General features: G+C 39.7%; 1 protein-coding gene across 1 annotated transcript in view; it reads right to left on the reverse strand.

Moving 5' to 3' along the window:
- Positions 1 to 23,140, reverse strand: part of FMN2 (formin 2) — a 159,134-nt gene that overhangs the window by 21,299 nt on the left and 114,695 nt on the right. The window contains exon 6 of the mRNA XM_070366590.1: positions 4,719 to 4,806. Coding sequence (XP_070222691.1) covers positions 4,719 to 4,806 — 88 coding nt within the window. The remainder of the gene's footprint in view (positions 1 to 4,718; positions 4,807 to 23,140) is intronic.

The raw sequence follows: 23,140 nt of genomic DNA on the forward strand, positions 1-23,140 counted from the left end.
AAGGACTCTCAAGAGTCTTTTCCAACACCACATTTCAAAAGCATCAATTCTTCGGCACTCAGCTTTCTTTATAGCCCAACTCTCACATCCATACATGACCACTGGAAAAACCATAGCCTTGACCAGATGGACCATTGTTGACAAAGTAATGTCTCTGCTTTTTAATGTGCTGTCTAGGTTGGTCATAACTTTTCTCCCAAGGAGCAAGCATTTTTTAATTTTACGGCTGCAGTTACCATGCAGTGATTTTGGAGCCCCTCAAAATAAAGTCTCTCACTGCTTCCATTGTTTTCCCATCTATTTGCCATAAAGTAATGGGACCGGATGCCATGATCTGTTTTCTGAATATTGAGTTTTAAGCTAACTTTTTTCACTCTCTTCTTTCCCTTTCGTCAAGAGGCTCTTTAGTTCTTCTTCACTTTCTGCCATAAGGGTGGTGTCATCTGCATATCTGACGTTATTGATATCTCTCCTGGCAATCTTTATTCCAGTTTGTGCTCCTTCCAGCCCAGTGTTTCTCATGATGTACTCTATACCAGATATGAGTACTAATGTTACTCACTTTACTAAACACATGAACAAGATGATTCAGGCTATGGATTCTCCTGAAGCCTCAGTCACCTCACTTTGGGAAATGTTAACTAGCCCCCGTGGTGGAAAAGTATCTTAATCATAATAATTCTAACTATTCTGTTTTTATTGTTTGCTCTCTGCATCTTTAACTATATAACTGAATTTGTTTCTAACAGTGTGAAAGCTTTTAAGTTACAAATGGTTGTCCAGGCTCCTAGAGTGCCACAGCCTCTTTCAACTATTATTTGGGGCCCCTGGATCAGAGACCCTCAATATGAGGGTTAAGAGAATACATTGCCTCAACAATTTAGGGATATCACCCCATCACAGCAGGAAGTAGTTAGGGAATGAAAATGACGCCCCTTTCCCTTGGCAACATAATGCTCATAACAGAAAAGGGGGAAATGAGAGAGTCAATTCTTATGCAGGTTGCTAAGAAGTCCAGGGTCCCTGAGGAGGAGAGAGGGGTCTGGAATTCTCAAGCAAGAGGAAAGGACAAATGTCTTTTTTTTTTCCTTTACATTCCTTAGTCTTCGTCACATAAAACTTTTTTTCCTTTAAGCCCTGCACTGATGGTTAAGCAACAACACAACTCAGCTTAAACTCTGTACTAAAGATTATATAACAACATAGATATAACTGCTTGAGGACAGTTTCTCCTTCCTGAAAAACTTCTGACTAATCCTGTTTGTTATCTTAAAATGTAAATTGTGAGAGTGGGTCTGGTAAAATTTTTACAACCTTGAGACATTCTTTTGATTTATTGTAATAACTAATTTAAAAAGTATATAGCTCCCTTGCTAAAGACTAGCAAAGGGGCACTCTCCAACCCCTTCTGATGTCTATGTTAGAAGCCTTCTCTGCCCCTCTTCACTGTAATAAAACTCCGCTACACACACACACAAAAGTAATTGAAGTTTTGCACTGTTGAAATTTGCCACTTGGTATTAGAATACATTCTTAAATAAATGTGGTTATGTTTATCTTATTTCTCTTAAATAAATTATGGTTATGAATATATATATACATCATATTAATGCATATTTTTCACTTTATGTTCTTTTTCTAATGACTTATTACTTGCTGTTTATTTTATACTTATTTTAGACTAGAGAAATGATGTTATACAGAAAGCAAATTCGAGTGATTTTCCTATTGAGTAAATAATGGGCTATAAAGCAGTGGAGACAACGTATAACATCAACAACTCATTTGGCCCAGGAACTGCTAATATAGTTCAATGGTGGTTCAAGAAGCATTGCAAAGGAGATAAGAGCCTTCAAGGTGAGAAGTATAGTGGCCAGCTATCATAAGTTGACAAGGACCACTTGAGAGCATCATCAAAGCTGATTCTCTTACAACTACACGAGAAGTTGCTGAAGAACTCAACGTCAACCAGTCTACTGTTGTGCTGCATTTGAAGCAAAATAGAAAGGTAAAAAAGCTTGATAAGTGAGTGCTTCATGTTGTCGTTCAGTTGCTCAGTTGTGTCTGACTCTCTGCAACCCCATGGACTTGCAGCATGCCAGGCTTTCCTGTCCTTTACCATCTCCTGGAGCTCAAACTCAAGTTCATCAACTCAGTGATGTCATTGAGTGCCTCATAAACTGACCACAAATCAAAAAAATTGTCATTTTGAAGTGTCATTTTCTCTTACTCTACACAACAAAAATGAACTATTTCTTGATCAGATTGTGACATGTGATGAAAAGTGGATTTTATATGACAACTGGTAACTACCAGCTCAGTGGCTGGACCAAGAAGAAATTTCAAAGCACTTCCAAAAGTCAAACATGCACCAAAAAAGGGTCATGGTCACTGTTTGGTGGTCTGCTACCAGCCTGATCCACTACGGCTTTCTGAATCCCAGCAAAATCATTATATCTGAGAAGTATGCTGAGCAAACTGATGAGCCACACTGAAAACTGCAAGGCCTGCAGCCAGCATTAATCGACAGAAAGGGCCCAATTCTTCTCTACGACAATGCCCAACTGCACGTCACACAACCAACACTTCAGAAGTTGAACGAATTGGGCTATGAAGTTTTGCCTCATCCGCCATATTCACCTGATCTCTTGCCAACTGATCACCACTTCTTTAAGTATCAACAACTTTTTGCAGGGAAAACACTTCCATAATGAGCAGGAAGCCGAAAATGCTTTCCAACAGTTCATTGAATCCTGAAGCACAGATTTTTACACTACAGGAATAAGCAAACTTATTTCTCGCTGGCAAAAATGTGTTGATTATAATGGTTCCTATTTTGATTAACAAAGATGTGTTTGAGCCTAGTTATAATGATTTAAAATTCATGGTCCCAAACTACAACTACATTTGCACCAACCTAATACTTCCTGGCATCTGCCTTTGCATCCTGTTCCATGACAATGGCCCCTAATGCTTCAGCTTGAGAAACTCTCCTCACCATCAATGCAGTTTAATAAAAATTTAAATTGTGGTTGAGCTACTCTTCTAGTGACAGGGCATGCCAAGCTTGTGCTATTTATGAGTTACTCCACACATTATTTTAAGCCAACCAAATAGAATCCCTATACATAAAGTGGTAAGCTGGAAAGCCAAGTAAATCTTTTCACAATTTATAAACCGTATTTTGTTAACAGGTAAACTGGCATTCCATTGGAAAATTTAATCTGCTTATTGATATTTGGCAAAACTAATACAATTATGTAAAGTTTAAAAAAAAATCTACTCTAAGGCTCAGAACAGCTCAAGGGACATTTGAATATAGATTTAACTCCTTTTTTCACCTTGGGCAGTATCTTTCAGCACAATGTGATGGAGTGATATGGATAGGGATATTTGTCTAGAGCAAAGTAGAGTCGAGTATTAAAACACTGACACAAAAACCATTTTAAAAATGGTAAAAAGCCATCCTAATTCCAAATATAGAGAATATTTTATAAGCCTGGTTAAAGATGTAAATTAAAACAGCACCATTAAAGAAATAACAAAAGGTCACCACCATATCACTGCTTCCATGGGTCTGGATAACCAACAATATATAAGTGGCCAAGAGTAATTTGAAACTATCTTTGATAGATACTAGAAAAAATAACACGGGTAGAGAAGCCTAGGGGTTACATTCTAGCCATCCAAGGAATTGAAAAAAGAGGGACCACTTGTCCACACTAAAAAGTTATACATAATAAAGCTGCTTTAGTGATTCTTTCAGCATCTCATAGCCTATCAGAACCAGAGGAGGAAGAGAACACACCCCATCACCCACTCTTTGCTTTACGGACATCTGAGACAAATGGTCATGTAGTCTCTTGAACAGCTCTGAGCTTTCGTTTAATCACTACATATGGCAATCCAGTCTACTCTTTGACATCTCTAATCATAAGATCATTTTAAAAACAACAATCTAAAGAAGCTTTCCTGTAACTCCTACACTGGTTTTAGCTGATATATTACAAAGTCTTAGGTTTACTTCCTCTTCACTGTGTTAGCTCAGCAAACATCTGAGACTCACCCTCAGAGACTTTTCTCTCCTGTGGACCATCCTCCCCAGGTACTGTCGGGGACTGAGACACAGCCCACACCTGGATCTCAGGAGTGTTCACCAGTCCTTTTTCGGACATGGCATGGAGCAGTCAATCAGGTACAGAGCATGGTGGGACTAGTATTTCTTACGAATCAAAAGTTAAGTATTTACTAATGCAGACTAAACATGTCACATGAGAATTAGGTTCTTAAGAAGACAGAGAAATAACACAAGAGTCAAATTACCCATAACCCTTTCAGAAACAATCATGGCAGAAAGTTTGGTAGTACTCACAGGAAACATACTAATCTCAATACACACAGAAATCTAAGTATGAAATAATTTTCCACTTCAGCCCAAATTTGAATATTCAAAAGCTGAAATTTTATTTCTCACTTGGTGGTGTTTTAGTCACTAAGTTGCATCTGACTCTTGTGACCCCCTGGACTGTAGCTCACCAGGCTCCTTTGTCCATGGGATTTCCCAGGCAAGAATACTGGAGTGGGTTGCCATTTCCTTCTCCAGGGGGTCTTCCCAACCCAGGGATAGAACTCTTGTTTCCTACATTGCAGACTGTCTCCTGCATTGCAGGTGGATTCTTTACCTGCTGAGCCAGAGGGGAAGCCCGTTTTTCACTTACCATGTTGTATATCTTTCATATCTAAGTGAAGGCTAGACATCAGTATTCCAACTGCTTGAGACCTTTTGTTGCTTAGTAACTTGACAACCTGCTCAAGAAAGAAAGGAAAAGGAAGAAATGTTACTTGAACTCAGTGATATGCTTAATATCATGTAATTTTTATCCTAAATGAGAAACAAATAACAGAATTGTTAACGTATCAGAACTGATGTGAAAAAGCTCTTGGATTTTGCATTTCCTGTCTTCAAAATCCCCGCCTTCACCCTGCTCTTCATTACTCCCACCACTGTTCTTCTCATCAGCCTTTTAAGGGCCTGATTTACCAACACTGAAATTTCTAACCACCTAGAAAATTAGATTGGTCTCTGTAAAATAACACTTATACATCTGATCACTTGCAGCCTGAGATTTTAAAAGCGTTCTTTGATTTTAAATGCAGAAACTTGAAACTTTGGCCAATAGTAAAGGGAAAAATAAAAGTACTCAGAGAATCTATTAGATCAGGTTACTTTGACCACAAAATAGAATATGTGCAGTTTTTTTAATGCAGTTTTTTTTTGTTTGTTTGAGAAAGCTCACTGTTTTACTGGCCATTGCTCTCATTCTGCATTTGGCCCACATTTTGTGAGGAACTTTCCAACTAACTAACAGTGATACAATCATCAAATCCAATGGGTTGTGTTAGCTCAATCTCAGATCTTTCCAGAGTCCAGAAGAATTAGCCCACAGAAACCCGATAAGTTTCCTAACACAGATGTGGGCATGTTTAAATTATGTTTTCCAGACAATAACACGCCACTGACAATTCCTGCTTATGACACTATTATACCAGATACCAATCATGTGTAGGGCACCAACTTCTATTTACTCTCAGGATTCCATGATAAATTTGCTTGGAAAAACACTGGAGTAAAAGAGAAATGTTTATTGTCAAATTCCAGAAGTGACAGCTGCCCTAAGTTGATCAATTAGGAAACTAATAAAATAATCCTTGCCAACTGTCACACAAATTACAGCATAATACTCTTGGTTCCTATCACGGATATAGGTAGAGAACAAAACAAACCCTTTCAGAAGTTGTTCACTTGCTGTCATGTTCAACTCTTTGAGACCCCATGGACTGCAGCAGAGCAGGGTTCCCTGTCCTTCATTATCTCCTGGAGTTTGCTCAAACTCATGTCCATTGAATCAGTGATGCCATCCAACCATCTCATCCTCTGTTGCTTCCTTCTCCTCATACCTTCAATCTTTCCCAGAATCAGGGTCATTTCTAATGACTCAGCTTTTCCCATCAGGTGGCCAAAGTATTGGAACTCCAGCTTCAGCATCAGGCATCAGTTCTTTCAGTGAATATTCAGGGTTGATTTCCTTTAGGATTGACTGGTTTGATCTCTTTGCTGTCCAAGGGACTCTCAAGAGTCTTCTCCAGCACCACAATTAAAAAGCATCAAATTCTTCAACGCTCAGCCTTCTTTATGGTCCAGCTCTCACGTCCATACATGACTATTGGAAAAACCATTGCCTTGACTATACACAGACCTTTGTCAGCAAAGTTATATCTCTCTTTTTTAACATGCTGTCAAGGTTTGTCATAGCTTTTCTTCCAAGCAGCAAGTGACTTTCAATTACATAGCTGCAGTCACCATCTGCAGTGATTATGGAGCCCAAGAAAATAAAATCTGCCACTGTTTCCACGTTTTCCCCTTCTTTTTGCCATGAAGTGATGGGACTGGATGCCATGGTCTTAATGTTTTGAATGTTGACTTTTAAGCCAGCTTTATCACTCTCCTCTTTCACCTTCATCAAGAGGTTCTTTAGTTCCTCTTTGCTTTCTGACATTAGGGTAGTATCATCTGTATATTTGAGGTTGTTGATATCTCTCCCAGCAATCTTGATTCCAGCTTGTGCTTCATCCAGCCAGGTATTTTGCATGATGTACACTGCATAGAAGTTAAATAAACAGGGTTACAATATACAGCCTTGACATACTTCTTTCCCAACTTTGAACCAGTCTGTTGTTTCATGTTTAGTTCAAACTGTTGCTTCTTGATCTGCATACAAGTTTCTCAGGAGGCAGGTAAAGTGGTCTGGTATTCCCGTCTCTTTAAGAATTTTCCACAATTTGTTGTGATCCACACAGTCAAAGGCTTTAGTGTAGTCAAAGAAGCAGAAGTAGAAGTTTTTCTGGAATTCTCTTGTTTTTTCTATGATCCAACAGATGTTGGCAATTTGACTTCTAGTTCCTCTGCCTTCTCTAAATTAAGCTTGAACATTTGGAAGTTTTCAGTTCATGTACTATTTTAGCCTAGCTTGAAGGGTTTTGAGCATTCCCTTGTTAGCATGTGAGATGAGTGCAACTGTATGGTAGTTTGAACATTCTTTGGCCTTGCCCTTCTTTGAGATTGGAATGAAAACTGACCTTTTTCAGTCCTGTGGCTACTGCAGTCTTCCAAATTTGCTGGCTCAATGAGTGCAACACTATAGTAGCTTCATCTTTTAGGATTTGAAATAGCTCAGCTGAAATTTTGTCACCTCCATTAGCTTTGTTCATAGTAAGGCCTCCTATGACCCCCTTGACTTCATACTTCAAGATGTCTGGCTTTAGGTAAGTGACCACACCATCATGGTTATCCAGGTCATTAAGGCCTTTTATGCACAGTTCTTCAGTGTATTCTTGCCACCTCTTCTTAACCACAAAAACTCCACAGTTATTTCTGAAAGCTTCCTGAGGCAAGGGACATTAATACCCCACGAGAGGCAGCACCTCATAACAGGAAAGCCATAGAAATTGATTCACAGTTTGCTCTTTAAATATTTTATTCAACTTAGAACTTGAATTTAAATCCATTCACCTAAACTATTTTTTAAATCAATAACCATATCCTCTTAAGAGATGAAAAAATAGACACTTAATATCAGAAAAGCAGAAGGCATGGATTCTGTTCTAAAAATAGAACAGAATTTCTGTTTCTAACTTCAAATAAATATAATCTGGATCCCATCTGTGCTACTCTGACAAAACTGCTTTTCCTAAGATGTTCTATCACCCCTGATTCCTAAATACATGGAAATGGCTGCACCCATATGTCATTTGACCTTCCTGCAGAGCTGACATGTTGATTACATCCTTATAAAAACTTTGGTTAAAAGTAATTTCTAAGCCTCAACTAAAATTGGCCTTGGGAAGGCCAGCAAAGGGAGCTCTCATGCCTACCAATTACCCTGAACAAGAAGGGAGGGTCCCCCTAGCTTCAAGGGTGTGTGTGTGTGTGTGTGTGTGTGTATGTGTTAACTCACTCAGTCGTGTTGGACTCTATGCAATCCCATGGACCAGGCCACCAGGCTCCTCTGTCTATGGGATTCTTTGGCCAAGAATACTGGAGTGGGTTCTTATTTCCTTCTCCATGGGGTCTTCCCGACCCAGGGATCACACCCGGGTCTCCTGCATTGCAGGCAGATTCTTTACCATCTGAGCCACCAGAGAAGCCCATCTCTGAAGGGAAGGGGCCTCTACTTCCCTGGTAGGAGGAAGGGAGATGTTCTTCCTGCTGGGTAACAAGCTCAGCCAATGAAAAACTCTGTAGCACAGCCAATGAGAAAGCTGAACTCTCACTTTCCTCCAGTGAATTTTCATAGAGAACAGCCTTGCCCACTCCTCTTTTTCTCTGTACAAGCTCCTCCCCTTTGTCCTCAGTATTTCCCTGTGGTCCAAAGCTTGTATTTATTTCCCCAATTACAAGTCCTCTAACATTTTCCGAATAAACTTTTGCTGGTGAGACAACTGGCTATTTTATTTTTAAAGTTGTCACTCTCTACTGCAGAGTTCCTGCCAGTCCTAAGGCCTTTTTAAAGTGAACTATTCTGATTTCACATTAAATATTGGCATATCCCAGAGTTCTATTGTCAGCTCCATATTCTCTTCAATATATGATGTATATTTTCTTCTCCATCAACATATATGCCTGCATTTACATAACTGTATTAACAGCCATCTTCACCTCAGCTGTATCCTATTGATATTTTCCTAACAAACATCTCCACTTTGATTACCCACACATTTTCATTTGACATGTCTAATACCAAACTTATCAATCCCACCCCCAAAACTTATCATCAATCCCAATCCCCAAACCTACTCAGTCTCTCCTCTTTTATTCCATATCTTGAGATCACGCACCACTGCTTTCAATCCACCATCAAAGTCAGAAACCCAGAAATCATTCTAGAGCCACCTCCCCTCCTTCCTCTGCATGTTCTGGTCTGACAAGTCCTGTCAGTTTTAACTTTAATACAGCTTTGGACTCTATCCCTTCCTCTTTCAACTCTAATATCAGCATTTACTTCCATATTATAACTTGCAAAGATCGATGCAAGAGATTTCTAATTGGTCTGTCCAAATTTAGTCCAGTAGTTCTCAAGGTATATTTCCTGCAACAGCAGGCATCGTAATCACATGGGAATTTATTAAAACTGCAAAATCTCTATTAAAAACCTGCTTGTCAGAGATCTGGGCAGAGAAAGAATCAATCAGCATTTTAAAAAGCCTTTCAGGTGATTTTCGAATAAATAATAAGTCTTATCTCTTCCTATCCATTCTCCAAACCAGTATCCAATTACCACCTCTAAAAGTGTCAATGTTTCCATGCCACGCTCTTATCTTTTAAACCTAAGAGGCTCATAAAATAAGGGAAGGTTACATAACCTCTTTATAGACTGTTTCATAGCTCATACTTGGAACTTGCTTCTCCTTGTATAATTCAAATGAACTCGATTAAAAGCTATATGTTACATTTAAATGCAAAAGATTATAGATAGGAAGAATAATTATTGATCATCTTCCAAAAAGCATACATATGTGAGAGAACAGATGTCTAAAAGGATCAATTTCACAATTCCCTGGAGTTATTTGACCTAATATTAAAAAAAGCACCATCATCATGTATCTCTCTCTCTGTCTTTTAACACACTAACAAAAACTTGAAGCTATCAAAATACAATATTTTTAGAATCTAGTAACTACATAGACAATGGAGACAAAGGACCTGACTCTTACAAAATGATCTCAGAACTCTTAGATGACATGCAGAAAATACAGATTTAGCAAATTTGAATATTCCAGAATGCAATCTACAGATTCAATGCAATCCATGTCAAAATACTACTGGCATTTTTCACAAAAGTAGAACAAATAAACCTAAACTTGCATGGAAACACAAAAGACTTCAAGTAGCCAAAACAATTTTTAGAAAGAACAAACCTGGAGGTATCACATTCCTTGATTTCAAACTGTACTTTAGCTACCTTAATCAAAATATGATGATGCTGGCACAAAAAACAGACACATAGATCCACAAAACAGTATAGAGACTATAAACAACAAAAGAGACAAAAATATATAATGAGAAAAGACGATTTCTTCAATAAATGGTGTTGGAAAAACTGGACAGCTATATGCAAAAGAATCAAAGCAGACTACTTTCTCACACCAAACAGATGAAGACTTAAGCATAAGACTGGAAGCCATAAAGCTACTAGAAGAAAACACAAGCAATATGCTCTTTGAATCTCTTTCAGTGCAGGAGACCTGGGTTCGATCCCTGGGTCGGGAAGATCCCCTGAAGAAGGGAATAGCAACCCATTCCAATATTCTTGCCTGGAGAATCCCATGGACAGAGGAACCTGGTGAGCAGTCCATGGGGTCACAGAGTCGGACACGACTGAGCAACTTACACGCTATGCTCTTTGACATCATTCTTAGCTATATTTTTTTGGATATGTCTCCTCAGGTAAGGAAAACAAAAGCAAATGAACGGACTACATTAAATTAAAAACTTTTTGCACAGTGAAGGAAACTAAAGTGAAAGTGAAAGTTTCTCAGTCGTGTCCGAGTCTTTGTGACCCCATGGACTGTATAGTCCATGGAGTTCTCCAGGCCAGAATACTGGAATGGGTTGCTATTCTCTTCTCCAGGGAATCTTCCCAACCCAGGGATTGAACCCAGGTTTCCTGCATTGCAGGCGGTTTCTCTACCAGCTGAGCCACCAGGGAAGCCGGAAGGAAACTAAGAACAACAAAAAAAAGGCTGCCTAACTGAATGGATGAAGACATTTCCAAATGATGTATCTGATAAGGAGTTAATAATATCCAAAGAACTTATACAACTCAACATCAAAAAACCTCAAATAACCTGATTAAAACACTGGCAGAGAACTAGAATAGACAGTTTCCAAAGAAGACACACACATGGACCACAGACATATGAAAAGATGCTCAACATCACTAATCATTATGGAAATACAAATCAAACCCAGAATGAAATAGCATCTCACACCTGTAAGAAGGACTATCAAGTCTGCTACAGTTATGGTGTTATTATCAATTTCTTCCTTTATGTTTGTTAATATTTTCTTCATGTATTTACATGCACATTGGGTGCATATACACTTACAATCGTTATATCTTCTTGCACTGATCCCTTGATCATTATTTAATGCCGTTCTTTGTGTATTGTTACAGTATTTTTTTAAAGTCTATTTTGTCTAATATGAGCACTGGTATCCCAGATTTCATTTCCATTTGTACAGAATACCTTTTACTCCTTTCACTTTCAGTCTGTGTGTGACTTTAGATCTGAAGTGGGTCTCCTGTAGGTATCACATATATGGGTCTGGTTTGTGTATCCATTCAGCCAATCTACATCTTTTGATAGGAACATTTAATCCTTGTACATTAAAAGTAATAATTGATAAGAACTTATTGTCATTTTTGTTAACTTTTTTGAATTATTTTCATAGTTCTTTTCTTCTTTTGTTTACTTGTGAGTTGATGACTATCTTTAGAATTAGGTACCTTTATATACCAATTAGATATTTTTCTCTATTTTTGTGTGTATCTATTATACATTTTTGGTTTGTGGTAACCATGAGGCTTATATACAATAAAAATTTCTCTCTATATATACATGTATATATGTGTGTGTGCTTATTTCTTAATTTACTATTTTTATTGAGGTATAGTTGATGTACAATATAAGATACAGGTGTACAGTATAGCGATTTACAATTTTAAAGGTGATGTTCCATTTGCAGTTATTGTAAAATATTGGCTATATTCCCCATGCTGTACAGTATATCCTTATAGTTTATTTTATACCTATAATTTATATCTCTTACCCCCCTACTCCTTTATTGATCCTCTCCCTCTCTTCCCTCCTGGTAATCATTAGTATGCTGTCTGTATGTGTGAATCTCCATCTTTTTTTGTTGTTGTTATATTCACTAGCTTGTTGTAATTTTTAGATTTCACATATAAGTGACTTCATATTTGTCTTTCTCTGTCTGACTTACTTCACTTAGCGTAGTGCCCTCTGAGTCTACTCATGTTGCTGCAAATGGCAAAAGTTCATTCTTTTCCACGGCTGAGCAATGTGCGTGGGAGGGATCGGGGGCAGGAGGAGAAGGGGACGACAGAGGATGAGACGGCTGGATGGCATCACCGACTTGATGCACATGGGTTTGCCTGAACTCCTGGAGTTGGTGATGGACAGGGAGGCCTGGTGTGCTGTGATTCATGGGGTCGCAAAGAGTCGGACACGACTGAGCAACTGAACTGAACTGAATATGTATGTGTGTGTGTGTGTGTGTGTGTGTGTGTATACACATATATAAAACATCTGTATCCATTTATCTGTTGATGAACAGTTAGGTTGCTTCCATATCCTGACTATGATAAACAATGTGGCTATGAACACTGGAGTGCATATATCTTTTTAAATTAGTGTATTTGGTTTTTTGGGGATACATAACAGGAGTGTAATTGCTCAGTTATATGATATTTCTTTTTTTAGTTCTTTGAGAAACCTCCATACTGTTTTCCACAGTGGCTCCACCAGTTTACATTCCCACCAATAGTGTACAGGGTTCCCTTTGCTTCACATCATCATCACTTGCTATTTGTGCTCTTTTAGATGACTGCCATTCTGACCAGTGTGAGATGATACCTCATTGTGCTTTTGATTTCCATTTCTTTGATAATTAGCCATGTTGAACATTTTTAATATGCCTATTGGCCATCTTACATCTTATTTGGAAAAGTATCTATCTTCTGCCTGTTTTTTAATCACTTAAAAAAAAAAGACATTTATTTTTGGTTGCACTGGATCTTCATTGCTGCATGCAGGCTTTTTCTAGTTGCAGTGAGTAGGGGCTACTCTCCAGTTGCAGTACACGGGCTTCTCACTGCAGTGGCCTCTCTTGTGGTGGAGCATGGGCTCTAGGGCACATAGGCTCAGTTGCATCATGGCATGTGGGATCTTTCCTGACCAGGGATCAAACCTGTGTCCCCTGCACTGTAAGATGGATCCTTAACCACTAGACCATCAGGGAAGCCCTCTTTGCTTTTTTTGATGTTGAGCTCTATGAGCTGTTTATAGATGTTGGATATCAATCCCTTATTGGTCATATTATTTCTAAAGATTTTCTCCCATTCAGTAAGTTATCTTTTTGTTTTATTGATGGTTTCTTTTGCTGCACAAAAGGTTTTAAGTTTAATTAGGTCCCATTTATATTTCCTTACATTTCCTTTGCTTTAGGAGACAGATCCAAAAGTACACTTTGAAAGAGTATACTGCCCATGTTTTCCTCCAGTTTTATAGTATCCAATCTTTTAAAAAAAATTTTTTTTAACTTTACAATATTGTATTGGTTTTGCCATACATCAACATGAATCTGCCACGGGTGTACACGTGCTCCCCATCCTGAACCCCCTTCCCACCTCCCTCCCTATACCATCCCTCTGGGTCATCCCAGTGCACCAGCCCCAAGCATCCTGTATCCTGCATCGAACCTGGACTGGCGATTCGTTTCTTATATGATATTATACCTGTTTCAATGCCATTTTCCCAAATCATCCGACCCTCTCCCTCTCCCACAGAGTCCAAAAGACTGTTCTATACATCTGTGTCTCTTTTGCTGTCTGGCATACAGGGTTATCATTGCCATCTTTCTAAATTCCATATATATGCATTAGTATACTGTATTGGTGTTTTTCTTTCAGGCTTACTTCACTCTGTATAATCGGCTCCAGTTTCATCCACCTCATTAGAACTGATTCAAATGTATTCTTTTTAATGGCTGAGTAATACTCCATTGTGTATATGTACCACAGCTTTCTTATCCATTCATCTGCTGATGGACATCTAGGTTGCTTCCATGTCTTGCCTATTATAAGCAGTGCTGTGATGAACATTGGGGTACACGTGTCTCTTTCAATTCTGGTTTCCTCAGTGTGTATGCCCAGCAGTGGGATTGCTGGGTCATAAGGAAGTTCTATTTCCAGTTTTTTAAGGAATCTCCACACTGTTCTCCATAGTGGCTGTACTAGTTTGCAGTCCCACCAACAGTGTAAGAGGGTTCCCTTTTCTCCACATCCTCTCCAGCATTTATTGCTTGTAGACTTTTGGATCGCAGCCATTCTGACTGGTGTGAAATGGTACCTCATTGTGGTTTTGATTTGCATTTCTCTGATAATGAGTGATGTTGAGCATCTTTTCATGTGTTTGTTAGCCATCTGTATGTCTTTTTTGGAGAAATGTCTGTTTAGTTCTTTGGCCCATTTTTTGATTGGGTCGTTTATTTTTCTGGAATTGAGCTGCAGGAGTTGCTTGTATATTTTTGAGATTAGTTGTTTGTCAGTTGCTTCATTTGCTATTACTTTCTCCCATTCTGAAGGCTGTCTTTTCACCTTGCTTACAGTTTCCTTTGTTGTGCAGAAGCTTTTAAGGTTAATTAGGTCCCATTTGTTTATTTTTGCTTTTATTTCCAATATTCTGGGAGGTGGGTCATAGAGGATCCTGCTGTGATTTATGTCGGAGAGTGTTTTGCCTATGTTCTCCTCTAGGAGTTTTATAGTTTCTGGTCTTACATTTAGATCTTTAATCCACTTTATTTTTGTGTATGTGTTAGAAAGTGTTCTACTTTCATTCTTTTACAAGTGCTTGACCAGTTTTCCCAGCACCACTTATTAAAGACATTGTCCTTTCTCCATTGTATATTCTTGCCTCCTTTGTCGAAGATAAGGTGTCCATAGGTGCGTGGGTTTATCTCTGGGCTTTCTATTTTGTTCCATTGATCTATATTTCTGTCTTTGTGCCAGTACTATACTGTCCTGATGACTGTGGCTTTGTAGTAGAACCTGAAGTCAGGCAGGTTGATTCCTCCAGATCCATTCTTCTTTTTCAAGATTGCTTTGGCTATTCGAGGTTTTTTGTATTTCCATACAAATTGTGAAATTATTTGTTCTAGCTCTGTGAAAAATACTGTTGGTAGTTTTGATAGGGATTGCATTGAATCTGTAGATTGCTTTGTGTAGTATACTCATTTTCACTATATTGATTCTTCCGAGTATCCAATCTTGTATGTAGGTCTTCAATCCATTTTGAGTTTATTTCTGTGTATGGTGTTAGAGAATATTCTAACTTCATTCTTTTACATATAGTTGTCCAGTTTTCCCAGCACCACTTATTGTAGAGGTGTCGGGAGCCGTGTTAGGCATTGCTGACAAAATAGAGGCACGGCCCTAAACTCCCTCCCTTTGTTCTGTAGGCACGGACCCAGAATGAAGGAGTTAGGCTTTGTGATTCTGACTTGTTTTTCCCTTTCCTCGGCTGAGTTGACTGAAGAGAATATTAAGGTGCTTATTGTTTTTGAGAGGAGCATGAGAAGGCATACAGCCTTCTGCAGCTGTGCTCAAAGAATAATTCATAAAGTTAATCACTGACATTTGTTCAAGGACTTTTACAAAAAAGTGTTCCAGGGTGAGCACACAGGCCGCAGCTTGAGGCCATGGGAGGGATTGCTATCTGAAGCCCATTTGTGAGAAAAGTGTATGGCAAAGGAGTTTTATGAATTTAGGGCTTAGGAATAATTAAAATAGTTAGAAGCTAAAGATTTGAGGATTGCTGTAATGTTAGCATATTCTACTATAGCTTATAGAAATTAGGGACTTTAGAGATATTATTAGGTAGAAGCCCTTTCTAAGAAATAGTGAGCTTAGGATACTAGGGGCAAACAGGACTTAGAAAAGTAAGAATTAAACTGAGGAATGTGGTATGCAGCCCAGATATTGGCATGAGTTACAGTGTATTCACAAGGACACATGAGAAAAAGTAGATAAGAGAATCACTGAGGAAGGAACTCCTTTTGAGGGGCAACAATGATTTTTGGAGAAAAATAAATCTGGGTCCATGGGAACTAAAAATATCAAACCTCTGACCTAATGCTTTTGTAAAAGTATAAAAGAGAATCATAAGCTTGAAATAAACAGGCAGTCCAAGAAAAATGAGAGGCTGCCTTAGTTTCTCGCCGACACCACCCATCCCTTCAGGTTGAATCCCTGGCTGCTGGAGCTGGACTCCGGCATAGAGGTTATCTTTTCTCCACTGTATATTTTTGCCTCCTTTGTCACAGATTAGGTGACCAGAGGTGCATGGGTTTATCTCTGGGTTTTTTATCCTTTTCAATTTATTTACATGTCTCTTTATATGTTGTTACCATACTGTTTGATTACTGTAGCTTTTTAGTTATAAGTGATTATTTTAAATTTCTGATCTCTTAAATTCAAACCATTTTTAGCAATTCTGCATTTTTACTCCCTGCCCCCAAGTTTACTGCTTTTGACATCATATATTACATGTTATCATGGGTGTAGATGGTTTTACTACTTTTGTCTTTCAGTCTTTCTACTGGCTATCTATGTGGTTGCTCTTTTATTTTTAATGTGCATTTGCCTTTATCAGTGAGATATTTCCTTTTGGAATTTCACATTTCTAGTTGTGGCCTTTTCTTTCCAGGTTAGAAAAGTCCCTTTAGCATTTCCTATAAAGCCAGTTTGGCAGTGCTAAACTGTTTGAGCTTTTGCTCATCTGTAAAACTCTTTATATGTCCTTCAAATCTGAAGGATAGCCTTCCCCTGGTAAGGTATTCTTATTGTAGGTTTTCTCTTTACAACACTTTAAATATATCATGCTACTCTCTTCTGAACTGCAGTTCTGCTGAAAAATCAGGTGACAGCCTTATGAGAGTCCTCTAGTATAAACTAGTTGCTTTTGCCTTGCAGATTTTAATATTCTCTCTTTATTTCAATTTTTGACAATTGTAATGTGTAGACACCTTTGGGTTGATCTTGTTTGGGACTCTGTTTCCTGGATCTGGATGTCAGCTTCCTTCCCCAGGTTAGGGAATTTTTCAGCTATTACATTTCCAAATAAGTTCTCTGCCCATTTATTTCTCTCTCCTCCTCCAGGGGCCCTTGTAATGTGACTATCAGGATGCTTGATGTTGTTCCAGAAGTCTCTTAAACACTCATTTAAAAGCTTTTTCTTTTTTCTCTTTTGAGTATTTCCCACTATTTTGTCTTCCAGTTTGCTTATCCCTTCCTCTGTATCATCTACTTCACCATGGATTACTACTAGTGTATTTTAAAATATTTGTGTATTTATTTGGCTGAGCTGGGTCTTAGATATGGCATGTGGGATCTTTTAGTTGCAACATGTAGAATCTCTCTCTCTTTTTTTTTTAGTTGCAACATTTGAACTCTTAGCTGTAGCATATGGGATCCAGCTCCCTGAAAAAAAGTGAAAGTGCTAGTCACTCAGTCATGTCCAACTCTTTGCAACCCCATGGGCTGTAGTCCACCACACTCCTCTATCCACAGAACTCTCCAGGCAAGAATATTGGAGTGGGTAGCCATTCCCTTCTCCAGAGGATCTTCCCAACCCAGGGATTGAACCCAGGTCTCCCACATAGCAGACAGATTCTTTACTGTCTGAGCCATCAGGGAAGCCCTGACCAGGGACCAAGCCTGGGCCCTCTGCATCGGGAGCAAGGAATCTTAGCCCCTGAACCACCAGGGAAGTCCCAAGAATATTTTCAATGGCAGTTATGGTATTCCTCAGTTCTTTAGATATATTTGCTATTTATTAGAAACGCCTAACTTGTTACTGGGTTCATGCATTCTTCTCCAGATTTCTTTGATGATCTTTGCCTTCATTATCTTGAACTCTTTATCAGAGAGGTTGCTTATCTCCACTGACTTAGTTTTTCTTCTGGGGTTGTGTCTTTTCCCTTTATTTGAAACACATTTCTAGCTCATCTCATTTTTCCTATTTCTATTTTTATTTATATATATTTATGGTTGGTTATGTTTCCTGATGTTGGAAAAGGGGCCTTATGCAGGAAATACACTAGGGGCCCAGCAGCAGTCTCCTATAAAGGCTCTGGGGTGCCCCCTTTGTGGTTCTGTGGGTCCTTCTGTTGTGGAGGGTTAACTATGATGGGTTCATTGGTAGGTGAGGTTGTACCCTGGCCCTTTTGGTGGCCAGACCCCATCTAATGTGGAGCTGCGTCTGTTGTTGAGCAGGGCTAGGCCCTGGTGCAGTTGGTTGCATGGCCCAGACAGTCCTGGTGCTGGCTCAGTAGTGGACAGGGAAAGGTACCAGGGTGGGTGGATGGCTGTGGGCTTGTGTTAGCCTGCGGTGGCTTGGTGGGGACTCAAGTGGGGAGAGTGCATCTCAGGCCTGCTGATGGGTGGGGGTGGTTTCTGATGCAGCTGGCTGCAGGGTCCAGAGTTTCTTGGAGCTGGTGTTAGCCCACTGGTGGGTGGGACCAAGGCCCAGCCCATCTTGGGGCTGGTGCAGACTCTTTGGTGGAAAGAGCCAAGAACCAGGCTCTCTGGCTCAATGGTTCTGGAGCTGGTATCAGCCATCTGCTCTGTAGCACTGGGGCCTATGGTGTCCAGGGCTATTGCTGGCCCACTGATGTATGGAGCTGTATCCCAAGATCTCTGTCTGAAGTTTTCTGGGGGTCCCATAGCTGCTGTCAGCCAACTGAGGAGTAGAGCTAGGTCTTGAGGTCTAGACTTCCAGACCCAGGCATTCCAGATCTTGAGTCAGCCCACTGATGGGAATGTCTGGGTCCTGATAGCTGGCTGCAGGATCCACTGGTGGGTGAGCTGCCTCATGCCCCTCTTCTGGGCAGGGCCTGGGCCTGGGGCAACAAGGGGATTAGGGAGCCCAGGGCAGCCAGCCTGCTGGTGGTTGGCTCTGTGTCTGCCCAGTTAGCTGCCTGTCTTAGGGCATCCCAGGAGCGGTGCTGACCACTGGTTGAGGGCCCAAGTCACGGCACTAATAAGCTAGAGGGAAGATTCCAAAAACGGCATCTACCTGCTCCAGTGTCCACGTGGAGAAAGAGCTCCCAAAAGGCTGTGCCATTGTCCTTGTCCCCAGGGTAAGTCCAAGCTGCCTCCAGTCTCTCTGGAAGACTCTCCACAACTAGTAAAAGGGTCAGCCTCCGGTTCCTTTCAAACTACTGATTCTGCCCTTTAAGGGCAAAGTCTCTGCTTCCCACAGCCCTTGGGCTCTCTCTAAAGCAAGGCCCACTGGTGTGCAGAGCCAAACATTCTGGGGGCTCATCTGCCCCAGTGCAGGACCTGTGGGTGGGGAAGCCTGATGTGCGGCTCAGACCCCTCTCTCCTGGGAGAGAATCTCCACAATTGTGGCTATTTTCCTGCTTGTGGTTCACCTGCCCACTGGTGCTGGTCTTAACTAAACCTCATATTTGCCCTTCCTGCCCCTCCTGTGGCCCCTTTCTTATGTCTTTAGTTGTAGATGATCTTTTCTGCTCGTCCTCAGGGTGTCCTCATAGACAGGTGATCTATAAAAAATGTTAATTTTGAGGTCCTCATAGGAGGTCCGGTCTTCTTACTGCATCATCTCAGCCATTCCAAGTCTGGTTTTACCGTTTTTCTTTTTTTAAAATGTTATCTCTAAGAAATAATGGGTGCTTGCTAAACTTACTGTGGTAATCATTTCTTGATGTATGTGAATCAAATTATTATGCTGTACAATTGAAACTTATAGAGTGCTGTATGTCAATTACATCTTAATAAAACTAGGAGAAAAAACATTTGAAATCCACAAAATTAGAACATATACCAGGAAAGGGGATTATTTTAAATCAATTCAAATTCACAGCAGATTCAGTTAATATTCTTAATGAAATTTTTATCTTAGACATCCTTTTCATGAAGGAGTGTAAGAATTATGAACATGGAATCTGTAAAATAAAGGGTTATTTCTTAAACTTCAACTTGCACATAAATCACATAGAATCTTTTAAAAATGCACTGAAATCGAAACTGTGATAAAAAGTCTTTCGACAAACAAAAGCCTAGGGCCAGATGGCTTCACAGGCAAATTCTATCAATCATTTGGAAAAGAGCTAGTGCCTATTCTTCACAAACTCTTCCAAAAACTGCAGAGGGAGGAACACTCCCAAACTCATTCTACAAGGCCACTATCACCCTGTTACCAATACCAGACAAACTTATCACAAAAAAGGAAAATTACAGGCCAATATCATTGGTAAATATAGATGCAAAAATCCTCAACAAAATTATAGCAAACAGAATCCCAGAAACAGAACAAGAAACAAAAGGAATCAAGATTGGAAAGGAAGAAGTAAAACTGGCACTGTTTGCATGTGACATGATACTATAGACAGAAAATCCTAAAGATGCCACCAGAACATTACCAGAGCTAAACAATGAACTTCATAATGTCACAGGATACAAAATTAATACACAGAAATCCCTTTTATTCCTATACACTAACAACAAAAAATCAGAAGAAGAAATTAAGGAAAGAATCCCATTCACCATTGCAACAACAACAACAAAAATAAAATGCCTAGGAATAAACCTGCCTAAGGAAACAAAAGACCTGTAGGCAGAAAACTGTAAGACATTAATGCTAGAAATCAAAGACAACACAAACAGATGGAGAGATACATCAATAGAATCAACACTGTGAAAATGACTATACTGCCCAAAGCAATCTACAGATTCAATGCAATTCCTATCAAATTACTGATGCATTTTTCACAGAACCAGAACAAAAAATTTTATAATCTGTATGCAAACACAAAAGACACCAAATAGTCAAAGAAATATTAAGAAAGAAAAATGGAGTTGGAGGAATCAACCTTCCTGACTTCAGATTATACTACAAAGCTATAGTAATCAAGACAGTATGATACTGGTACAAAAACAGAAATATAGATCAATGGAACAAGATAGAAAGCCTAGAGAAAAACCATGCACCTATGGGCATTTATCTTTGACAAAGGAGGTAAGAATGTACAACAGAAAAAAACAGCCTCTTTAATAAGTGGTGCTGGGAAAACTGGAAGGCTACTTTTAAAAGGGGCTTCCATGGTGGCTCAGATGGTAAAGGATCCACCTGCAATGTGGGAGACCTGGGTTCAGTTCCTGGGTTGGGAAGCTCCCCTAGAGAAGGGAATGGCTACCCACTCCAGAATTCTGGCCTGGGGAATTAAAAAAATGAGATTAGAACAATTCCTAACAGCATACACAAAAATAAACTCAAAATGAGTTAAACACCTAAATGTAAGGCCAGAAACTATAAAACTCTTAGAGGAAAACATAGACAGAACACTCTTTGATATAAATTGCAGAAATATCCTCTTTGATCCACCTCCTAGAGTAATGGAAATAAAAACAAAAATCAACAAATAGGACCTAATTAAACCTAAAACTTCTCACACAGCAAAGGAAACTATAAATGAGATGAAAAGACAACCCTCAAAATGGGAGAAAATAATTGCAAACAAAGCAACTGACAAAAGATTAACCTCCAAAATATATAAGCAGCTCATATAGCTCAATATCAGAAAAACAAACAACCCAATCAAACACTGGACAGATGACCCAGACAGACATTTCCTATAGACAACATACACATGTCCAATAAACACACGTAAAGCTGAACCTTGCTCATTATTAGAAAAATGCAAATTAAAACAACAATGAGATATCACCTCACACCAGTCAGAATGGCCATAATCACAAATTCTACAAATAAACACTGGAGAGGATATGGAGAAAAGGAAACCCTCTTGCACTGTTCGTGAGAATCTAAACTGATACAGTCACTATGGAGAATAGTATGGAGATTTCTTTAAAAACTAGGAATAAAGCTACCATGCATGCATGCTAAGTTGCTTCAGTCATCTCCAATTCTTTGCGACCCTATGGACTGTAGTCTGCCAGGCTCCTCTGTCCATGGGATTCTCCAGGCAAGAATACTGGAGTGGAATCTTCCTGACCCAGGGATTGAACCCCAGTCTCTTGTGTCTCCTGCATTGGTAGGCAGGTTCTTTATCACTAGCACCACTTGGGAAGCCCTAAAACTACCACATGACTCAGCAATTCCACTATTGAGCATATACCTGAGAAAACTGTAATTCAAAAAGACAAATGTTAACTGCATCATTATTTACAACAGCCAGGACATGGACGCAACCTAGAAGTCCACTGACAGATGACTAGATAAGGAAGTTGTGGTACATACAACGTATGTATATGTATATGTGGTACATATACAATGGTGTATTCCTCAGCCATGAACAGGAACAATTTTGAGTTAGTTGAAAAGAGGTAGACAAACCTAGAGCCTATTGTACAGAGTGAAGTAAGTTAGAAAGAGAAAAATAAATATTGCATATTAATGCATGTATACGGAGTCTAGAAAAATGGTACTGATGAACCTGTTTGCAGGGCAGGAATAGAGACACAGACACAGAGAACAGACTTGTGGACCCAGCAGGAGAAGAAGAGGGTGGAACAAACTAAAAGAGTAGCACTGATACACATCTGGAGAAGGAAATGGCAATCCACTCCAGTATTCTTACTTGGAGAATCCCATGGACAGAGGAGCTGGCAGGCCACGGTCCATAGGGTCACAGAGAGTCAGACACAACTGAAGCAACTAAGCATGTACTGACATATATACACTGCTGCTGCTGCTGCTGCTGCTAAGTCACTTCAGTCGTGTCCGACTCTGTGTGACCCCATAGACGGCAGCCCACCAGGCTCCGCCATCCCTGGGATTCTCTAGGCAAGAACACTGGAGTGGGTTGCCATTTCCTTCTCCAATGCATGAAAGTGAAAAGTGAAAGTGAAGTCGCTCAGTCGTGTCCGACTCTTTGCGACCCCATTCACTGCAGGCTCCTCCGTGCACGGGATTTTCCAGGCAAGAGTACTGGAGTGGGGTGCCATTGCCTTCTCCCATATATATACTACCATATATAAATACCATATCTGCTACCAGATAGCTAGCAGAAGCAGGTGTATAGCACAGGGAACTCCACTCAGTGCTCTGAATGACCTAGACGGGTAGGATGCGGGGGTTTGTGAAGGGGGGGATGGGAAGGAGGTTCAAGAGGAAGGGGACATACGTATACTTACAACTGATACACACTGTTGTATGGCAGAAACTAATACAACATTGTAAAGCAATTATCCTCCAAATAAAAATAAAGTAAAAAAAAGGCTCCTGCCAATTTGTT

Source organism: Bos mutus, chromosome X, assembly GCF_027580195.1.
Source record: "Bos mutus isolate GX-2022 chromosome X, NWIPB_WYAK_1.1, whole genome shotgun sequence".
Taxonomy (NCBI): domain Eukaryota; kingdom Metazoa; phylum Chordata; class Mammalia; order Artiodactyla; family Bovidae; genus Bos; species Bos mutus.